General features: G+C 46.6%; 1 protein-coding gene across 1 annotated transcript in view; it reads left to right on the top strand.

The window, feature by feature from the left end:
* Positions 1-1,417: 1,417 nt before the first annotated feature.
* The window catches only part of RORA (RAR related orphan receptor A), a 718,090-nt gene continuing 703,596 nt past the window's right edge, over positions 1,418-15,911 (top strand). Inside the window, exon 1 of the mRNA XM_019441313.2 lies at positions 1,418-1,636. Coding sequence (XP_019296858.1) covers positions 1,471-1,636 — 166 coding nt within the window. The 5' untranslated portion in view covers positions 1,418-1,470. The remainder of the gene's footprint in view (positions 1,637-15,911) is intronic.

The raw sequence follows: 15,911 nt of genomic DNA on the forward strand, positions 1-15,911 counted from the left end.
TGTCTGATATCTGCTCAGGTCATGATCTCACCTTTCTGGGTTCGGGAGTTTGAGCCCTGCATGGGGCTAGTGCTGACACTGTGGAGCCTGCCTTTGGAGCTGCTCTCTCCTCTCTATGCCCCTCCCCTGTTCACGCTTTCTCTCTCTCAATAAATAAATAAATAAATACCTTAAAAAAAAAAGTAATGAGTCCATCACTGTCTCCACATGCAAAAGGAAATGGTAGATTGAGTACTGAGGCAGAGAAGCCAGGCTACTACCACCTGAATGTTTTCTACTTATCCAATTTGTATTGTTCCTTCATATAGAAGTTGGGGTCAAGGTAATATTGATGCAGTTCTCTACCTTCTGTGGATTTCATTAAACACCTACTATGTGATGGATGTGTTTCAATGGAAGGGAGGTGTAGAATGACGATGTGACTTACTAGCAACCGTTAATTATCTGAATTTTATCATCCAGATATTATTTATGTATCTTCAGTATATCTTTTATGGCCGAGACTGTATGTTTAATAGCAAAATTACCAGTGGGAATTGGCAATTAGCGGCCACACGGAACTAAATGCGGTGTGGCCTATTTGAATCAGCTTAGATAGTCATCAACCAAACAAGCCAAAGTTTTCTTCAGTAGAAACTACCCTGCCAAGTGGTTTCTGGATCCTTCTCAGAGGAAACAGCAAAGGAGCTGAAAGCCACCTCTTTCAACCACACCAGAAATTGGCTGTCCACGGCGATTCTGGACTCAAAATCTGTTTTAGACACCAATGTATCAAACCAAGACTGGAAACCCACTGGACGTCCCATCCCGAAGTAATAAGTGCCACGTCCCCCCCCCCCCCCCATTCCTCCTCCTTCCTTGGGGTGTCATCCCAGGTCGAATTCCTTTTTAGTTTCTCCTCAGTCCTGGGGTGGGCTGGCAGGAAGCTACCTGCGATTCCCCAACGTGGAATCATTTGTCTCTTCTCAGGCTGGCTGCAGATGGGGACGAGTTGTGTTCCCGAGAGAGTCTCAGAAGTAGGCACGGAATCATCTCGCCGGTCTTAATTTCTGTCCCTGGGCTGGGGAAAGGGGAGGATCGGGGCAAGGGAGCCTTTCCCCTCCGGCCCCCTCCCCCCGCCTCCCAAAATTGGCAGCCAGTCGGTGGCTCTCGGTCTGGGGTCTGGAGGGTGGGGAATGTGGGTGTGGGGGCCGGCTGGAGAAGCTCTCGCTAGCGCTGCCTGTGGCCAGACCCGCCTCCCAACCCCTCTCGGGCGCACACTTACGTCCACCCAGACACACTCCGCGCGCTCCCTCGCGCTCTCGCTCGCCCGCCGCCGCCGCCTGCTCTCTCTCTCCTGCTCTCCCTGGTCTCTTTCTACCCCCCCCCTTTTTTTTTTTTTTTTTGGTACCATAGAGTTGCTCTGAAAACAGAAGATAGAGGGAGTCTCGGAGCTCGCCATCTCCAGCGATCTCTACATTGGGAAAAAACATGGAGTCAGCTCCGGCAGCCCCCGACCCCGCCGCCAGCGAGCCGGGCAGCAGCGGCGCGGACGCGGCCGCCGGCGCCAGGGAGACCCCGCTGAACCAGGAATCCGCCCGCAAGAGCGAGCCGCCCGCCCCGGTGCGCAGACAGAGCTATTCCAGCACCAGCAGAGGTAGGAGGCTGCGAGAGGGGCTGAGGAGGGGGCGGCGGGAGCCCGGGAGCGGAGCGGGGGCCGGCCGGGAGCGGGCGCCCGGAGCGCGGGGTCCGGGGCCGCGCGCGAGCCTGCAGCGGCGCCCCGAGCCCGGAGAGCCCCCCTCCCCTCCCCCCTCCGCCCCCCAGAAATGTTGCAAACTTTTGCAGCCCGTTCTCGGGTTGCAGGAGGAGAGGGGGGCGGGGGAGGCGGCAGGAGGGTTGACAGCCGGCGGGCTCACCCCCAGGCTTTGATTTTTCTGCAAAGAGGAGGAAAGATGCGTAGCCCAAATTAAATACGCTCCCCCAAAATACGGAGAACCGGAGAGTGGGGGCCCGGGAAAGAAACTTTTAAAGCGGCAGTGTCCTTTTAAGAAGGAAAAAAAAATCCGTTTATGGCCACCCTCCTCCGGCGTTACCTTTTCTCCTCTTGACAGTTTTGGCCCCGGCTGCCCCAGACGGGGTGTGTTTTCAGCCCCCCCGCAGAGCTGAGGGGGTGCGGGAGGAGTGAGCGACCTGGGAAGCCCCGAGGGTGGAGAGGGGGCGCTTCTGGATCTGGGGGCGACGTGGGCACCTTCTCTGGACCACGGCGGTGGGTTTGGGATTTGGAGGAACGGCTGGAGGAAGGGGGGTGCGGGCGCGCGAGGTGTTCGCCAAGTTGTTTGGCGGGCGCGGCTAGGGGAGATCCGCAAGTTTGCAGACCCCGGGTTCGCAACCCAGCGCCCAGGCTGGCGGGGGGCGTGTGCACGCCAGCGCGCGGAGGGCGGTGGTGGTGTGGGACGCTCCACGCGCATTCGGAGTGAGCGTTTGCAAAAGCAAACAAGCAGAAACAGAAAGATCGAAATGCACCCAAACTTATTTCTGCCCTGGGAATCCTTCCCTCTCTGAGGTTCAAGCGTTTCTGTAAGAACCTGGGAATGGTCAGCGAGAGTTGAATGCTGGTTGGATAGTGCGAGAGATGTCCCCCCCACCCCCCCATACACACACCTACCCTGAGCGATTTTTACACTTCATTTTGGAGAGTATGTGCGGTGGGGGGGGGCTCCATTGCCCCCTCTTTGCTTTTTTCTAGTTAAAAGTCGAGTGTTCGGGAAAGCGAACTCTCTTTCTTAAAGGTGTGGGAACCTGATGTGTGTGTGTGGAGGGGGGGGTCTTGGGGGTGGGGGATTATTTATTTGATTGCGCCTGGAGTTTGCAAAGAACCGGAGGAAGCTACGGCTTTAATTACTGTTGTAAATAATGTATAAATCACGCCTGTCACTCCGGAGGAAGCGGGCTCGCTCGAGCAGCCCGGGGCTGGGGATCGGGAGGATCTCCAGCCCAGGCTTGGGCACTGGCCCAGCGCGCCCCCTCCTCTTGCCATTCGGCTTCTGGCGGCGACTGGGGAGGGCTGGGGAGAGGCGAGTGGGGGCCCGGGAGCCGCTCCCTTCCTCTCGATGTTATAGTTGGAGGTAGGAATATGGCTGATCATGTGCTGGCTGTTTTACAGTATTCACCCCCCCCCCCACCTTAGCCACACCCCCTGTCCGGGCGCTTTCCCATTCACGGAATTCGAGTACAGTAAAAGCCATCAGGATGACACACACGAAAAACATTTAATTAAAGGCGATTTCCGAGGAGTGAACACGCTGAACCGCGGTTTGAGCGGAGGGGGGGGGGGTGTGGATCGAGGGCCGGGGGTAAAGGGAGGGGGATCAGGGCTGGGGGCCGGGTCCTGTCGCCAGCTTGGTGAGTTTGTGTGTGGAGAGCTTTTGGCTGCAAAGAGTATATTTAGACCCTGAGACGGTGGATTTGGAATGCGAGCGGGTTATGTAACAGGGTTAATCAGAAACACTGGAGAAAATCCCCTTCATGTGTTTCTGAGTTTTTGTTTTTTTTTTTTTAAAGCGGCGGGGGGGGGGCAGAACATAGTATATACGAAGCCACACTAATTTCTGGTTTGTGCTGCCACCCCCTTCTGTGTTAACCTCCCCCCTTCCGTGTGTTATTAGCATCTTCAGGTGTCATTCTTGCCAGAAGGTGTTCTTGCAAGAGACCAGGGTGACAGGCTGCAGAACTGACTAACAAATCTGTAACTTGCTGTTCTTGCAAATTACATAACGCTGGGCATTCAGTACCACCAGACCCCAGGCATAGCAAAAAGGGGAGAGGGAAAAAGTAGGGGTGGGATGCATCTTGCACAGCTGACCTGTTGACCTTTATCCCCTTGCCCCCTAGAGGATCACCCCTTCCCCTCACTCTTCTTTGAACCATCCCCTAGTCCATCCCTCCCAGGATTTACTAGGGGGAGGGAGAAGAGGTAAGGCCCAAACACTCAACTCACATCCTGCACGCAGGCACTAGGTTATATAACAGTCTGAATGGAAAAAGGAAGGTCAGAGATGGAGGCATCCTTTAGCTAACACAGCAGTAGTAATAGCTTCCAGAAATTATGTGCATTTGCAGACTTTAACCTCAGATGTAGTGTCTGCTCCTCAGGGATACCAGTCTTTGTGTGTGTGACCTAGGGAGAAAAAGAGAGAATGTGTAAGTACGCCTGGTAGAGGAGAGTGATTTGAAAATGGGAAATGTTTGGGTTTTCAGATGATGTAATGGAGTTGGCAGAATATGCAAGCCGGCTCCCAGAGTGTAAGCAGCAAGAAAATTGGAGCTGGCATCCAGTATTAATGTTGCATAAATTACAATATCGGAGAGAAATTAACCTATACACTAGGTGATTACGCCTTTTTAATACTTAAAACATAAAGGCACACAACTCAAAAGGAAAAGCAAACATCATCACCTTATAATTAGCATTTTCAACCTCAGGGAGGATTGAATGGAGTTCTTGGCATTGGGTGAAGTGGGAAGCTTTTGGATTTGGGAGATGCTTTCCAGAGAGGTAGCAGGGTTAGCTTCCAGCCAGTCGATGTTGTGCAGTCCACAGAAACTGTGGTCTGGATTCTCATGACATTGAGGTGACCTCATGAGACATGACTTAGGTGCACTTGAAGCTGTTGCTGACTGCCACGCTCCTGGGAATCCCCGTGTGAATGGACTGCGTACCCTTAAGTGCCTGAGCTGCCAAAATCGGATGCGTGACTTTGTAATCTGAAATTCGGACCTCCCCCAGTCCTTAAAACTAGCAGAGATCCTTAGCACTTGTACTGAAACTGTCCTGTTTTCTAGGTGGTATTAATGATGGCTGGTGTCATTCAGTACCATCTTCACAGAACAATGAAAGGGAAAAAAGAAAGGCAAGAGACAACATGGGAAGTAAGAATGAGGCGGAAAAAAACACAGCGAATCTTTAATTTAACAAGGCTTTCAGAGACTTCAGGGAGCCATAAGCATTGTGACATAACTGTTGTTAAAAACCCTTTTCCAGAATCTCATTATTATATGCATGCCAGAAGCTTACATATTGTACTTCCCTAAAGTTATCCTCACAGGGCTGTGTGGCACGCAGTTGGTCTGGAACGCTCGTGCAGTAGGTTGAAGGCTTTTAGGGCAGGCCAACCTGAGGGAAAAATCGAAACCAGAAGACGGGATTAACACTGAAAAGCTCAGTTGGGTTGAGATTGAACCCCCTGGAAACTCAGTTGAGATTGACGTAAAATCAGTTAACAAGGCCTGTAGTTTATTTGTAGCCCTGAGGACTTCTAGAACCACATAACCCAAGTGCTTCACCTCCACACCCCGCTTTCAGTCTTGGCTGATTCACTTTCTGGGAGGTGCCCTTCTTGCCTGGCAATTTAGAGCCCTATCTAGAGATCGATTCGCAGATCAGCTTTTCTAACATGGTCCTGGCTCTCCACCGTGAGCAAATAAGTGATGCCCCATAGTTTGAAAGAGCTACTGGCTGGGATAAAATCCTTTGCCGGAGGGATGGGATAATTATTTTTTTAAACTAAGGGACTTTAATTTTCCGGTAAATTGCTCATAAAAAACATTTCTAATTAGAGCCTTAAAAAATGTAATGGAATAATTTTAGAAAATGCATTTGGTGATAGTTGTGATAACCTTTTTTGTTGCTCCCCCCTTATTTCTTAAAAAGAATTGTATTATTAATCCAAAAGTCAAATCCTGAATGGCTAAAAACTTTTGTAGCAGACTCATTTTATGTTAGTCACCTTTTGGAATTTTCCAGAACCTACCGGCATGATGAGAAGCCTTGGCTGTAGAACATGTCTCCCTTTCCAAAGCTGAAATATGGAGCCTGCATGGAAGCTCCCTAACTATGAGACCCTTCAGCTGGTGTTTTCAAGGCAGCAGAGGTGACAGGCGGTACACGCCTAGTTCCACACCAGGTTCCTAAGTGGGATGTAGGGAGGTGTGAGAATATTCATTGTTGTAGTTGTACCTCCAGGTGAAATGTTCTGAGGATTTTTGGTGACGGCTGAATTTCTTTTGGAAGTGAACTGACCCCTGTCCAGAGCTAACTTTTGGAATGCGAGTGAGACAAGCCCATGGGTTCTGATCCTGGGGCCACACTTTTGTCACATCTGACTTAAGATGCGCGTTATTTCTCTCCATTCTCCCATTTTTGCCTCCAGGATGTTGTGGTGTGATGTTTGAAGTGCAGACTGGGTTGGATGTCTCTGAAAATTCTTAAGAGTGTGCTCTTCTCTGTGCCCTCATCTTCTTAGTCTACTTGATGGATTGTGCTTCTTAGGTTATATTTGTACTTACGTGTCTATAGAAGCAAAATACATAACTACATTTCACGTGTCTGGGAAGAAATAATGATGTGACTGCCCTGTGTGCAAAAGACTATGTTTTCTAGAAAATCCAGCTCTCTCCATGTGACATAACGTTCTGCTCACCCGCTTTGTCTTCCGTGAGCCATTGTTCAGGAACTCTGAGGTAGACATCGTCTGCTCCCTCAAGGAGATTCCTGACCAGTCATCCCAGATTAGTGATAGATTCTTCTAGAGCGACAAGAGTCTGCTTTGAAAGGCCTTCCGGTTCCAGAGTGAACATTAACTTAGAATGTGGAATACCATAGTTTGAATATGAAGACTATCTGAATGTGAAGACTATCATCCTTGTTGAGAACTTCTACGAACAGTCTCTCTGTCCCTCCCTCCCTCCCTGTTCTGTTCTCCCTTCTGTCATTTTTAAAGTAGTGTTCTGGCTTTTTGGGGTGTGGGGGATTGTGTGTGTGTGTGTGTGTGTGTGTGTGTGTGTGTGTGATTCATAATGGGAAGTGTTGGTTTGGAAATGAGCTGTTCAGTTTTTCATTCATCTTACTAAACTGTATGTTAAGAGAAATAAAAGTGAATCATTTTGAATTAGTGCTTTAAAAAAAAATTCTCCAGATAATCAGTGTTCAAGTGTTGATTAATATACAGTAAATCATGATTTTTCTATTTTTCTATAAGGGTACCAAGGCATTACTAATGAATTCGTTTTTCTGGCTAACGGTAGATTAACCAGAAATCTTTTCTGTCTTTTTCTTGTTGAATATGCTTTTTAAATGTGCTGGTCCCCTTTCCTACCCCGGAAAGAACATTGGGAATGTAATTGAATCTTTCTTTGAGGTTTGAGGATCTTACAGTGCCACAGGGTCACTGTTCTGAGGATGAATTCTGATTGTACATTATAGAACTGTGAATGGAGACAGTGCCAGAGATTGGACTAAATCTGCCATGATCCCGGTTTGAAAATTGTTTTCTTTTTCCATTAAGTCCTCGATATCAGTATGTTTTGTTATTTGCCGTTTTTGTTCTCTAACTTGCAAGGACCAAAACGAAAATTCCCTTTAATTAGTTAATTCTGGTTAACTGAGGTTTTTACTTTCTAGGAAAATTGCACCCTCAATCTAGAGCCCTAATTCTTTCCCTACAGTTATAGAGGATGTAAAGTCATTCTCAGATATTTAAGAAGACTGTTGTATTTACAAATAAGTTATGTAATATATTACCGTAGCATTATATAACTTCTCTCCCGTGTAATAATGGTGGATAGAAATATCAGCTAATTTTGCGTCTTCCTTAGATATACTGAGGGGTATCTAATAAATCTTAAAAGCTAGGAAATTCTGGGTTTGAGAGAAGACTTTCAAGAATATCAATAAAGAACATTTAAATTCCCCTAAAGGAGATTCTCCTTTAAAGTGTGGGCCTTTGTTCACCGGGCCAGTATGGAAAGCCTCCCCAGGACCGTGCTATCAGAGGCTGACTTTCTCAGGGCCGCCCCACCTGACTTAATGATAGTCTGCAGTTATCTTCTGGTATCTTTGATGTCTCAACATTGCAGATTCTTTTTAGGAGTCATGGTGCTCTTCTGTGACAGCCCAATTATTATTAGTTTGTTTTTGGAGTAAGGACATCAAGGAGATTGTCTAGAGAAGGCCTCGGAAGAGGGGGAGGGGGCACGATGAGGAATACGTGTGCCACAGCTCGTGGCTTGGCTTTTTGCTCCCACTTTTACAGGCTGAAGTTAAAAAGAATTACAGGTAACAATTCCCTTGTGTTGGTGGAAGAACTGTTTTGTTTTGTTTGCTTTCCTGACAGATGTTTATGGCCTCTGTTGACATGTCACCATTACAGACTGTCTTATCACATTATGTGCCGTGGCACATTGACGGTGGCTTGGCCCTGTGGCCTCCTGGTGATTGTCTTGTGCGCACAACCGAGGCGCTGGTGGCCGGCTGCAGAGCCCTCCGCGGTGGCCACCTCCAGTTGAGAGTGCAGGTTTCCCACCCCCTTGAAGGTGCTGGAGGTGCTGTTTTTCCTGAAGCTCAGTCAGAGGCTGGAACTGAGTAGGAATGCTTGCAGGGTTTAGAGGCCTCATGATCTCCCAGCCTCTCATCCTCTCTAGCAGTGTTATTTGAGTTTTGATTGTGAACTATCTTAAAGTTTTTTTTGTTTTTTTTTTTTCTGAAATAATCAGGAAGTCCCTCCATCCATGAACAGACAGCGATAGATGAAACTCTTCTGGGGCACAAGGAAGGGTGCCACTTAGTACAGGATCCTCAAGCCTGTGAAAGAGGCAGCGCCTTGTTAAAAATACCTAGCTTACTTCGGGGGAGGATTTGGCTGAATACTGATGAAGTTTATGAAATATGAATGTAGTGAAGTTGCTGTACGTAAGTGGTAGGCGTGTGTGAAAGAAGTAAGAAGAAATAAAATTGTGTATAAATGACACTCTGAAACTTGATGGAATTGTATACGTGACAGGAATGGTGACGTTTGGGTCTGTGCTTAATGGGGGAAAGTAAACTGGCTTAAAATCTATATGTCAAACTAGATGCGGGACTAACAATTAGAGAATATAAGATTTTTGAACATACTTTGTGAGCAAAGAATGCTACCGAGGATAAACGGGGGGAAAAACTGAGTGACCAACACTTGAATTTATGAGGAGGTATGGTAATCACTGTTTTAAGTAATCCAGACTATTAGCTGCCGTGCTGCTAGGTAGAGAATTCGTTAGCCCAACAAAAGGCATAAATCGGAATTTGAGGTTGTGTGGGAGAAATCCTCTTGATCCCCAAAGCATAAATGCATGTCCTGAGAAGAAAGCTGCACACGATGTAATTTTTTCTGTCTTATCCTGATTAATTGACAGCCAACTGTATGCCTCTTTCCTGAAGGTGACTTTACAATCTCCAGACACAGACATTTCTCTCCGAAGTGGAGTGAAGGAAGGAGAACCCACAAGCTAAAGTGTGTTTCACTAGGTGAAGTATTTTGGGGGGGAGAGATAAGAAGGGTGCAGCAGGGGAACGGAGAACTGTGTACAGGGATGGAGAGTGTCTGTTTGGGGCTGGGGAGTGGGGGCAGTGAATGAAGAAAGGAATCTCTGGAGGGAAAGGAGACTTCTGTGCAAAAGAAAATGAAATTAGCATTGACTCTGAAATGGCTGGGAATGTGACTTTCTAATTTTAAATTATCTTTAACAAGGGCAATGAAAAGAGGAAAAGTTGACACTTTGAGAAGTTATGACGAACTTGTCGAGAATGCCAATTGACAAAGGCAGGTAAGGGAATACTTGGAAAAACAGAATAAGAACAGGTCTGAAGGGCATGATGATCTTCTTCCTAGTGTGTTAAGGGAATTGGCAGGCATGTTTATTGACTCTTCCAATTAGTTTTAAAGAAACCTGAAGAAATGGACAATGACGGAGAAAAGCCAACCAGATGTGATTCTCCCCTTCCAGAAGCAGAGAGCTTATCTCATCCCATGTGATCGATGCCGGTCCTGGGGAAGACTGACTGTGTAGAAGTGAATGGATTTCCAACATACCAATCACAGAAGAAACAAGGGTATATTTAGCAAGTCTAAAACCTCTTCGATAAACTGCATTGCTTTTCATTTGCACCGTAAGGTCATAAAGCCAGTGGATGGTAAGAAGGCCGTGGTAACGACACAGCGTGTACTCCCAGGAAGTGTGTGGGATGGGGATGTTATATCTGAAAGGACAGGGCATCTGGGAGGATGAACTGCCCATAACTCTCAATTGTCCAGGTAATGAAGCATTGGAAAGCAAAGGCAAATGAAATACTTTGATAATCAAAAATGATGCTTCTTGTAGTGATCCTATTAGTTGACTGATGATGACAAGTGTGAAATTGTGAGCTGTATTTTTACCATTTCTGGCACTCATGGCCCATTTCTGTTGAGTGCATTTATGCAGAAAGTGGGAACCCGGACAATTTCCATAGACCAGGCTGTTAACCCAGAAGATGTAAAATTTCACAGCGTGAAGGATGAGGGTTGAAGATTAGCGAGGCTCTAAAATTTCTTGAGGCCCTACAAAGAATCCGTGGAAGAACTGATAACTACACTGATTGGCTCTGGGAAGTCCTAAAGCTCGTGTTCTAACCTTGAGCTGTGAGGGTGTGTGCTGGGTATGTGGTGCTCACTCATGGTGTTGTCGCTGGTCATGTTCTGTTAGCCCAAAGCCTGTTAGAGACAGAAGGGACCTTATGAATCATGTATCCTGGCCCTCCTGGTTTAGACTGACGCTCACAGAGGTGTAATAATGTGCCCGAAGTTCCGTTCCTAGTAAATAGCAAGGCTGTGAGAAGAGTACAGGTATTCTGCTTCCACACCCAGTGTTCCTTCCACGTGGATGCTGTGCCAGGATGCTCAGAAATTCCAGGAATGTACAAAACCAAGCTCCTGCCCTCCTAGGAAAGCCCCCTGAGGATACTACAGTGTGTACACAAGTTAACCCAGCACGAGATAGTTGACACGTATGAAAGTCAGTGCGCGCCACGTGGGTTCTGCAGCAATAATAGAACATTATCAGTAATTGTTATTTTTTTTTAAATCCCACTAGGCATTTTTATTATATACAAATGAGCTTGTGAACTTGTGGCTGTGTCGAATAAGACCATTCTAAAGCACAGTGACCTTGCTGCCTGTGGCTCCGTGCTCTGATTCAGTAGGAAGTAAAATAGAGGCTATGGCGGGGAATATCTTGTCGTTAGCGCCTGTGTGGGCAGTTACGCTAGCTGGAGCTGGCCACAGGGGAGGCGTCTCTCAGCAGCTGCCCTCTTTCCTCAAGGCAGAGGATTTATACAGATGTTCAGAAGCAAGTCTGCCAATGGAATGCTATAGAGCCAGGAAAAGTCATGTTGTAGTAGAAAAATAGTTTGACGGGAAAATGGCAGTCACTTATTAGTGAAGAGTAGTAACTTTCATAGTAGTATACACAGAATGTCATCATTTTTGTAAGGAATTACCGTGTGTGTGTGTGTGTGTGTGTGTGTGTGTGTGTGTGTGTGTATTAATATGGACCCATCTACACCTTGATAATGAAATGAAAAGATGGTTATTTCTGGATTGATTACCTCTGGTGTTAGTTTTTTTTTTCTCTGTGCTCTTCTGTATTTCTGACTTTCCTGTGTTACACATGTATTACTTTTGTAACTAGAAAAAAATAAATCTTACTTTTTTTTTTCTCAAAAAAAGATTGTGTGTTGTGAAACTGGGGGTACTTTGAAGGAACTAATTCTGAGCTTAGTATGTTATACAGAATTTCTGGGTGTTTCAGGATAGGCCAAGTTTACTGGCCCAAAGAGTAGTACCTTTGATGGTCACATTCAGCCAGGAACGTCAGGAAGACAAGGGTTGTTCAGCTTGAATGTGAAAAAAAGTGTCAGATAGTGGAATTTCTTGCCCCTCTAGGACACTGTCTTTTAAGTGTTTATACCGTGACCTCCAATGCGAGAAACATACTACATTGTGAGGCAGTACACACAACACACACACAACACACACACACACACACACACACACACACACACACGGCACATGGGTGCAGTAAACTTTTCACGTAAAATATGTATCCTTTACCTATGATGTGCTGTTATTTTTGCTCTATTATTTACAGGCAAGATACAAATCTCAAGCCACCAAATTGGTTTCGTGATCTGTTTATGGGCTGCCTCTTACAGTTTTAAAAACCCTGTCCTGGGTATGAGCGGGTGGCCTGGCAGTAGGAGGGAGGGTGTGAGGGATGGACTGTTTCCACAGTAACTGATGTTGGACTCCAGGTGTTACTCATGATTTCAGGGAGGAGGTGGGGGAGGGAAAATAATGTAAATACTTATTATTTGTAATCATATGGTATCTTTATGCCACTTTTAGCACATGTTCATTAATACCCTGTTACATTTAAAATTAAAAAAAATTTTTTTAGATTTATTTATTTTTGAGAAAGAGTGAGACAAAGCGTGAGCGGGGGAGGGGCAGAGAGAGAAGGAGACACAGAATCGGAAGCAGGCTCCAGGCTCTGAGCAAGCGGTCAGCACAGAGCCTGACACGGGGCTCGAACCCATGAGCTGTGAGTTCATGACCTGAGCTGAAGTCGGACACTCAACTGACTGAGCCACCCAGGTGCCCCAATACCCTGTTGCATTTAGACATGCATCTGCCTAGACTGGCTTAGAATGTAAATTCTGGGATCCCCTTTGCTCGGGTTTGTTGTCACTGTGTCAAGGCACGAGGGTGGCATTCTTTGATTCAGCAACTGTTTTCTGAGCCCCTTGCTTGTGCTAGGCTCTGTGCTAGGCTCTGGAAGAAAGCAGCAAACTGAAGAGGTCAGATCCCTGCCTTCTGGGATTTTATGTTCTAGTGGTGGCATCTCTCAGTGGAGCCCATGGTTTGGGTCACTTCTGATGATTCTCTGCTATGAGTGTCTTAGACTTTGCCTTTTTCAGCCAGTTCCTCATACGTGCTTTGACCCTTCCCCTCTTCTTCTTCCCAGCCCAGTCTCCCATCTCACGTCCCAATCTCTCTTGGCTTCTTGAAAGTCTGCAGTCATTTTCAGATAAGGCTGTGAGGTAAGACTCACCCTCTCCCTCCTGCAGTTCTCGTGACCCCTGCCTTCTACAGTAGTCAGTCATGTGGGCCTTGCTCACGCAGTAAGCATGCAACCTCTTCCTTTGCCAGGTTCCTTTATACTGTCTTACGGTGTGAATTTCCTGGGTAGGTGTCTAGTCTGTCCAAGAAGACCAGCACCGTGGTTTATTATTTTACCCCTGCACAACGCTTTGCAACAGAGGAAGTGCTCATTAGCTGTGCAGCGAATCCCTCTGACATTGCCCTGCCAAACTGGTCACTTTTTCAGTAGATTCAGCTCTACATTTCCCAACTCTGCCAGCGTAGCTTCTATTTGCTTATATTTCCAGCTGGGCCTTGGGTTTGGACCCAGCTGCTCTTGTTTGTCCCATTTCTTTCTCTCTCGGATCCGCCAGTCCTCCCCTCAGTAGCAGGTTCAGACCTGCTCCAGTCTTGAGCAACGCAGATGGAGGAAGGTTGGACGTGTCGGGAAACAAGCGTGCATGGTTGTTACATGCTCCCTGCTGGGAGTGAGACAGACCTGGGCCAGAGGCCCGGGTGTGCTGGGTGCTGGCTGTGTGACTTTAGGTAAGTGAATTCACTGCTCAGTCTGTTTCTTTTATCACCTAAAAACTAGAGATGTTTATGATGCTGGCTTCCCAAGGTGGTTGAGGATCACCTGTGATCATACGTGCGTGGCACCTGCCAGGATGCCTGGTGCACATCAAGTGTAACTCTAGTGGTGGTGGTGATGATGGGCACATACAGAAACAGGGGGTCCACTTGCCCCCTCTCGCCTGTCTCCTCCTCAAGGTCTTCGGCTCCCTTTCCTTAGAGCATTTCTCCCTGGTTCCGCGTGGTCGCTCTATGAAACAAGCAAGAGCATCTAAAGGCATCTAAAGCCTTTTCCTCCTTTTCCTGACTGGATCTGCCCCAGTCCCTCAGCTCAACTACCATGGGCTGGATTCTTGTGAGGACGAATCACTTAAGCTCAACCCTGTCAGCCACTTGGGCTTCTGGAGCTTACACCCCACACCTTCCAGTGAACCAGAAGAGGGATATGTTTGCCCGTCCCCTTCCCCCGTCCGTACTATTTGTTCAGTCCTGCTGGCTGCCCCCTCCAGACATTGAGGCTGTGGGAGCACCCTCCTTCCCACTATGCTCCGGAGCTCTCTCCCGCCTCATTTCTCAGCAACCCGTCATCATTCCTTGCCCTCCCTTCCCCTTTACTCACTTTCTCCTCCCTGCCAAAAATCACGTTGGAGAAGCCTGTCTGCGAGGGTTCCATTCAACTTGTTCTACATTAATGCTCCACTACGGTGACCCACTGCTGAGTCTTTCACTTGTAATGTAATCTAATAATTTACATGCACTTTGCAAGCAATACTCTCAGAGACTCACAACCTGCTTGAAATTGCTCTGCTGTTACAGCAGTTGAACTGATGAGAGAGAGCAGTGTGAGAAAGAGTAGTTATGGGGACCACAATGGTATTGGGTAAACCCAGGAAAATAATATTAGTGTAAGGTGAAGGTGTGCTGATGGATTATAATATCCTTTCTTAGAGAATCAATTAAACTCGCTGAGGGTCTGGTATTGATTTTGACTTATAATTGGACTAGGATCGGTCAAAGTATAGCCGGTAGAAGCATTAGCAGGAAACAGGAAGAGGACCAAGAGTGGAAGCCTGTCTTTCTCGGAGGCTGTGAAAATGTTTTTGTTTGGATACACTACGTGACTTTTACAGAACTAATTGACACTCTGATTAGGTTGTTTTATTTCTTTACTCAAAGATGTTGGAAGCCAGTTCTCATATGCAGTAGTAATGAAAATAGAGTAATGCTGTAGTAATGATGCCGTTGTAAAGTGAATTACACCATTAATTAAGCATCTATTTGGTCTCATTTGTATTGTGCTAGTGTGGGTGATACACATACACAGACGTAGAGTAGCTGGTTTTTAAGAGACAAACTGTAGCTGAGAAGCCCCGATCCTATAATAATGAACAGTCAGTGAAAATAAGCCATTGTTCAGTGAAAAAATTTTTATGTATTTATAATATATTTATAATATACTTACGTGTCTATATAAAATACACATATTTTGTATATGTATGTATTTACACATACATGCACATGCATCCATATACACATATACACAGGCGCGTGCATATGTTATGACTGTCAGGGTGATCAAGAAAATATAGGGTGACTGTGGCTTAGAAATGTTTGCCTTCTGTTGCCTTTTAACAAGTTGGCTAGCTTTCATGGGGAGAGGTGTCTGTTATGGCAGGCCAAGTCAATAATGGTATCAAGGACAGGGTTTGAAAACAAAGCTTTGTGTATTTTTTGCAACCGTTTGGTCCTTATTATGGTGTCTGAGAATCTCTATTTATTGATATTTCTCAGGTGGGGGAAGAAACATTAAGGCCCAGGAACTAGGGTCATTTTATTTTCTGTCATTGATCTCCCAAGGAAGGGCATTGGCCAAAGAACTTCCTCCACAGCAGAAAGGTAGAGGCATATTTTTATGCCTTAAGTCATAAGCCAACCCTAGAGCAGAAACAGGATCTGGGAAGGCAGCATCCAATGTGGTTGCTCCCAGTGGGACGTGGAAATTAGAAAGTCCACAAATCTATCACCTTTGCCATGGATCCAGTAACTTTAGCCCTTCACTTCTGGGAGCACTGGTGTGGGTGGGGTCGTTTGGCATTGTGTGTGAGTTTGTAACTAGGAGGGTGGTATCTCCAGTGAGGTGCTGAAGACTTCCCTCGGGCGTCTCTAGCCTGGATTGCTGTGGTTTTGTGCAATAGCCATCTGGAAGAGATCTTCCTGCAGTGGCCATCTAGAAGGCATTTTATTGTAGTCTCCATCTCTCCCCTCCACTTGCTTCAGAATTTTGCTTTTGCAGCATTGTCAATACCACCACTTGGTAATCTGTAACCTCAGAAAGACCTCATCCAGAGAGGTGAGATTATATTGTGG

The sequence above is a fragment of the Panthera pardus genome, unplaced genomic scaffold (assembly GCF_024362965.1).
Source record: "Panthera pardus isolate Hobbes unplaced genomic scaffold, ASM2436296v1 HiC_scaffold_24, whole genome shotgun sequence".
Taxonomy (NCBI): Eukaryota; Metazoa; Chordata; class Mammalia; order Carnivora; family Felidae; genus Panthera; species Panthera pardus.